The 6,732-nt window shown below is 41.1% G+C and overlaps 1 protein-coding gene across 1 annotated transcript; it reads right to left on the bottom strand.

Moving 5' to 3' along the window:
- Positions 1 to 413: 413 nt before the first annotated feature.
- LOC141258136 (uncharacterized) lies at positions 414 to 2,511 on the bottom strand. The gene is made up of 2 exons (XM_073673143.1): positions 2,452 to 2,511; positions 414 to 2,240 (listed from the first exon to the last, which is right to left on the bottom strand). Exon 2 carries the CDS (start codon positions 2,230 to 2,232, stop codon positions 607 to 609), a length of 1,626 nt encoding a protein of 541 aa, XP_073529244.1. The 5' UTR covers positions 2,233 to 2,240; positions 2,452 to 2,511; the 3' UTR covers positions 414 to 606.
- Between the last annotated feature and the right edge of the window lie 4,221 nt (positions 2,512 to 6,732).

Below are 6,732 nucleotides of genomic sequence, written 5' to 3'. Positions count from 1 at the left end.
TGCTCAGCAAGAATCCTTACAGTATTTACAAACAATCTGTATTAGGGGCTTTCTCTATCTGTGTAGGGGTAAATGAGCAGGAAGTGAAAGCCATGTAGCCTGATAGTACATAGAGTAGGGGGATTTTTGCTGAGTAGCAGGGTGGATTTGATTTAAATCGAACTGATTTAAATCACGATTTAAATCACGATTTAAATCAGTAGTCAGTAAGGCTTGATTTAAATCAGTGATTTAAATCAAAGTTTCTACCTAAACTAGTTCTTGCTACTTTACTTTAACACGCAAGTAGATGAAGATTTTTAGAATCACTTTTTATATTACTTTTTTCTCCCCAGTTTAATGGGTTAATCATTCATATTTGGACACCACTGTTCTGTTGTACTTAGGAAGGAGAAAAATAATCCTGACCTTAATAACAATTTAAATAGATTTATTCAACTGAAACAATAACAACATTACAGCATAAGTTATTTGCTTAAACAAACATCCATGTTTGTTAACTAATTTGGCTAAACAAAATATATATATATTTTAAGAAACTTAGACTGTCAGCCCAGCCGACACATGAAAAACTTAAATACTACTGTCCCTGCTGTCCTCTGTAGCTCACTCGTCGTCATCTTCATCATCATCTTCTTCTTTGTTCCTATTCATAATCTGGAAAAGAAAAATAAGCTTTCCTGCTTTATTGGGTCCCAACCGATTTCTCAATTTAGAATGAATGAGTCCAAAGGAAGAGAATATTCTTTCAACGCCTGCAGAAGAAGCTACTGCTGTTAAAAGTGAAATCATTACTTGAACAGTCTCTAAATCCAAGCGCTTAAGTGACTTCCACCAGTTTACTGGTGTGACCTTCCTTAAAATATCTTCAGCAAACATATATTTCTTGAATGGTTCCCCTTTAGCTCTGAAGTTTATTATAGTTGGCATTAAAGATGGATGATTGCTAGATACCCATGTCATAGCTAACTCCTCTTCCTCAGCACTTAGGTTTTGACCCTGATATTGGATATTGACAATATTTGCCAAAAAATGAGCTGGAGTCAGTGCTTGTCCCATTCGTTTGTTTACTGCTTGTAATTTAATTCTGTCCATGTGTAGTTCTGTTTTTAAGTGTTCACTCAGTTCCTTCCAAATTTCAACAGCATCCGCAATAAAACAGCTATTTTTCTGTATTTTGTTTAAAGCTTGAGAGATGGGTTTCAGGAAGCTCAGCATATGTTCAACATTTCTCTTAAGCCCAATGTTGAGGATTTTGGCCGTGACAGTGGCATCTATTTTATCTCGATTTTCTTCACAAAGTGTCATCAGAATAGGCCAGTTTTTGATATACTGCTCAAAACAGTCCACCACAGAGTTCCATCTAACATCTTGTGGGAGCGTTAGCTTGGTTCCACCCATCCTTTTCAGAGCTGCTGCAGCAAAATGATTATTACGGAAGTATTTAGCAATTTCAACAACATTAGCCTTTATTTCTGGAACACTTAAGTCTTTGGCTAAGAGGTGCAGCAAATGAGCACTGCAACCATATGTTATTAGCAGCTTTGTATTCCCTCCCTGCTCTTCTAAATTTCTTCTCATCTTGGATACGTTTGCAGCATTGTCAGTGACCAAACTGCGTACTAGACATTTGAATTTTTGTTCACATGTTGTTATAGCTTTTACTGCCACTTCTTGTAAGTATTCTGCTGTGTGTGCATTTCCTGACGTATCAGTTGTTTGTGCAAGGAAGACTTTACCTTCTTCTGTTGTTATACAAGCGCATACAATAGGATCATTGTGGACATTACTCCACCCATCAATACATAGGTTAACAATTTTACCCTCCAGAGCTGTTGCACATTGCTCCATTTCTCTGTCATACACTTGATCCAGCAGTTTCCCTGCAACATCAGCTCTGCTGGGTGGACTGTATCCTGGTCTCAGTGACTGAACCGTATTAATGAAATGTGGGTTCTCAGTCAGACGGAAAGAAGAGTTCGTTGCATAAATAAATTGGGCAATTTTTTCATCAATCAACTCTTTTTCTAATCTGCTAGTTCTTATCACAAACCTATCTATGGTGGTTCCAGGAGGTAAAGGTTTTTTCTTCCTTTTGGGTGATGGTGATATGTGGCTGTGGGTGTCTGATGATGATGCTGCTGCTAATGAAGCACTATCCTGGATGGATAACTCTGAAACTGTAGAACAGGATGATGGTGATCTTGGAGGTGGATAGTTTCCAGAATCCATGAATTCCCCTAAACAAAAAAAGTCAATGCTGTTATTTTATTGTTTATACAATTTCTGCTTATTGTACACAACACATCACTGCCCCTGCCCCAAAAGGAATATTTGTTTTTCTTCATAACTGTACCAAATGACAGTAACATGCAGTAATAATAAGAAATATAATTTTTCTCACACAAGACAGTTCAGTCTTTAGAAATAGGATTCAATAAAAATGTTTACCAACAGATCCTGCCTGTTCAGAAGTGTTTCTTTGGTCATCTTCATCACCGCACTTCTCATGATGTAATGCGAGTGCAATGCAATGATGCGATATTTTATCTCCCATGTATCAGTATGCCATCCGTATACCATCCGTATGCCATTCGTATGTCATCCATATGGCATGAAATTTCGCATATCTTTTCTAATGTATAGTCCTATTAAATCAACTGCTTTAATGGTCTGAAACCTATAAAAACACAATCAACAAAGCCCTAGATTGGGCCCAGAGGAAGATTGTTTCCATATTATTTGCACTAGAACCCCTGCTGTTGTTTTTTTGGACTTGTTTTGTTTCAAACATGTCTTACAGGCTTACCTTAAACACAACTGAGCGAGTTCTTTTCTATTGAGTCTTGTCTTAGCATTTTGGGGAGCCTTACCCAGTTGTTGTGGATCCAAGGAGGTGGCGACAAATGTGGGTCCATCTGTTCCTGATGCGACGGGCCACTAAGGGCCATTTCCACTGTCTGTATGGTGCACTACGCAGCCATCTGGACAAGTTTTTTACTACTGTCGGATGAATGTCTACTTTCGGAGGCAGTGCGACCTGGGACAACCTTCAAGAACACAAATATGTGGAAATGTATTTCGGCAGGGGAGTGTCTTTTACTTACTTTACGGTATGTATTTGTCCTAAATTTGTTTTATATTACATGTAAGGTTAAATGTTTACAATGTTTTGTCCACACGGTGTTACCAAATCTTGTGTTAATGTTTCTGTCATCTTGTTTTCTCCTTTTTTTAACACATTTCTATAAAAGCCCTCTGTGATGTTATTCCAACTTGGATTTTCCTTCTGATGTAATTGTGATGTTTATTGCTGAACAAGTGGACTAGTATATGTTTGTCCACAATTGTCTGTTTGCCAATGATTAATATTAACTAGAGATGAGCGGTGTTCGACTCGAACTGTTCGCCAATCTCAAATTCGAGCTGTTTTGAGCGGTGTTTGAGCCGTTCGGCGAACACGAACGATTTGAAAAAAATTCGGCTGTTCGAGGTTATGTTCGATAACTGTTCGTGCACCAAAATCATAACTGGATTTTTTCACAGTAATGCTGATAATCAATGTTAATACGCAGTTTGAGTGGACAGCGGGGCGGGGGGAGGGGCAGGGGATGGATCTCTGCATAAATAATGAAGATCTCCATTTTTTTTTCTCTTTCCCGCATTTACAGTGGGGAGGTGCAATCTGTCAGCCTATCAGCAGCGCACACACGGAGCGAAGTGCTTTTTTTCATACAAGCAAGGGCATGTGTCATTGGCTGTGTATGTCACATGTCCTTGCCCTATAAGACCCAGCCATTTTCCCTGTCCCCACCATTTTCTCACTGCTGCAGCTGCGTGTTAGACGGCACCACTGTTGCTGTGTGCGCTATACTTTCAGTGTTAATTTCAAGGCAATTTTCTCTGAAATATACAGATAGCTTGGGAGTAGGGAATAGTTGTGATTGAAGTCCTTTTGAGGACTAGGTTCCAGCATTTTCTACGACTTTTAGCAGGCAGGTCTGTGCTCTTAAATAGATAGGTTGGGAGTAGGGTCTACTTGTAATTGCAGTCCTTTTGAGGACTAGGTTACAGCATTTCCTAGGACTTTTTGCCAGGCAGGTCTGTGCCAGTGCTGTGCAAGAGTTTTTCACAGCATTTGGCTAAGTCTAGCTAAGCAAATCCTTTCTGGCCTCTTGCAGTGTGTGTTAGTCAGTGGAGTAGCATATCTGTGTTGCAAGCTACACCACCTGTGTATAGAATACAATTTTTTTTACTGCACCTAGCCAAGTAAAACCTTTTGGGCATAGCATCATTCTATTAGACCATCTATACTAAGCTCCACCAGCTTGCAAATTACTAATAATTTTTATCTGCATCTAGCTCGGAAAATTATTTTGGGCTTGTAGCAGTGTGTGGGACTAATTCTATTAGTCAATCTATACTAAGCTCCACCAGCTTGCAAATTACAAATAATTTTTATCTGCATCTAGCTCGGAAAATAATTTTGGGCTTGTAGCAGTGTGTGGGACTTATTCTATTAGTCCATCTATACTAAGCTCCACCAGCTTGCAAATTACAAATAATTTTTAGCTGCATCTAGCTCGGAAAATAATTTTGGGCTTAGTAGCAGTGTGTGGTACTCATTCTATTAGGCCATCTATACTAAGCTCCACCAGCTTGCAAATTACAAATAATTTTTATCTGCATCTAGCTCGGAAAATAATTTTGGGCTTGTAGCAGTTTGTGGGACTCATTCTATTAGTCCATCTATACTAAGCTCCACCAGCTTGCAAATTACAAATAATTTTAGCTGCATCTTGTCTGGAAAATAATTTTGGGCATAGTAGCAGTGTGTGGTACTCATTCTATTAGGCCAGCTATACTAAGCTCCACCAGCTTGCAAATTGCAAATAATTTTTAGCTGCATCTAGCTCGGAAAATAATTTAGGGCTTGTAACAGTGTATGGGACTTATTCTATTAGTCCATCTATGCTAAGCTCCACCAGCTTGCAAATTACAAATAATTTTTAGCTGCATCTTGTCTGGAAAATAATTTTGGGCATAGTAGCAGTGTGTGGTACTCAATCTATTAGGCCATCTATACTAAGCTCCACCAGCTTGCAAATTACAAATAATTTTTATCTGCATCTAGCTCGGAAAATAATTTTGGGCTTGTAGCAGTGTGTGGGACTCATTCTATTAGTCCATCTATACTTAGCTCCACCACCTGTGTATGTAATAAAATTGTTTTACTGCATCTAACCCAGCCAATCATTTTGGGCTAATACCACAGTTTGGCCACTCAGCTCTGCTCGGTTCCCATCCATCGTTTTTTGTGCAAACAACTCCAGAGTTGTCAATTAGTTAACCACCAAAATGAGTGGATAAAGGCCTGCTACTGGTGGAAAGGGGAATAGGCGTGTTGGGAAGGGAAAAAAAGGTTGTGTCCGTGGGGTAGGTGTTAAAGCAAAAGTAACATCTGCAGAAGAAAGACCATCTTCCAGCCAAACTAAGATGTCTACTTCTTTTAGCGGTCAATGTGATACGATCCCTTTCTTACGGCCACGCCAATCGCTACAAATTCCAGATGAGGCACAAAAACAGTAGGTGCTTCAACAGATATCAAGTGCTCCTTTAAGTGGGCTCTCCTCCACCTCAACTTCAACATCACAAATACTCCAGTCCTCAGAGGTGTCACCCCAATCGCACTTGCTTCCTCACAGCTCCCAAGTCTCCAGCTGCCCATCTGAGTATGGGGTAGAACAGATGGTTGAGTCTGCAGAGCTGTTTACTCATACTATAGCCTGAGAATCAGAGGTCGGCTCCAGAGCTTCTGTGAATCCAGACGAGGAAATGGTCTGCACTGATGCCCAGAATCTTTATGAGTCGGATCCAGGACCAGACGCAGAAGGTTCTGACCATAATGTAGACCCTTGTTCCCAAACTATAACTCCTGTTGGTGGAGACAATGAGGAAGACGATGATGAGACTCAAATACCTGATTGGAGCGACAACTTGAGTTTTTCGTCAGAGCAGGAAGAGGTTGGCTCTGAGGACAACGGGTGTGAGAACACACAGGGTGATGATGACGAGGTTGCAGATCCCACTTACTCTCAACCCACAGTCAGTCAGTCGATGAGGTCAGCAGAGGAGGTGGAGGAGGATGCTAGTGACGACGAGGTCAGTTTGCGCCTTCCTGGACAGAGACGTAGTACTGGAAGCACGTCAACAACTGCATCCTCAAACACAACTCTGCCTCTGACCACAAGTCGTGGTGGCTCTTCAGGTCGCATGGGTGCTAAGCCTTGCATAGCCTGGGCATTTTTTCAGATCTATAAGGATGACCCAACTCGTGTTATCTGTAACATTTGTCACCAAAAGCTAAGTAGAGGCCAAAAAATCCATAATTTGAGTACTTCATGCATGAACCGTCACATGGATATGAAGCATAAGTTGCAGTGGGAAGCTCACTGTGCTACAATGCGGCCTAGCGGGCCGGGCCAACCACCGTCTGCCCCATCTTGTGCATCCGCGGCCTCTTCATCCTCTGTGACTGGGGGTACAGCCGTCACACCTGTTTTGGGACGCAGACCTGCCACCTCTTTACCTGCAACAGCCAGCGTGATTGGCAGGTCATCATTTTCTTTGGAGGTGGAAACACCAGCTGGTGTTGAGCGCTCTCCGACATCGAGAGCACCACCTTTGGATCAAGGCAACCTAACATGTCCGCCTGCATCTTCCTCACAGACC

This window comes from Phyllobates terribilis, unplaced genomic scaffold (assembly GCF_046119375.1).
Source record: "Phyllobates terribilis strain yellow unplaced genomic scaffold, ASM4611937v1 Scaffold_3__8_contigs__length_932513732, whole genome shotgun sequence".
Taxonomy (NCBI): domain Eukaryota; kingdom Metazoa; phylum Chordata; class Amphibia; order Anura; family Dendrobatidae; genus Phyllobates; species Phyllobates terribilis.
The sequence above is the reverse complement of the archived record's forward strand: the minus strand, read 5'-3'. Positions and strand labels throughout refer to the sequence as shown.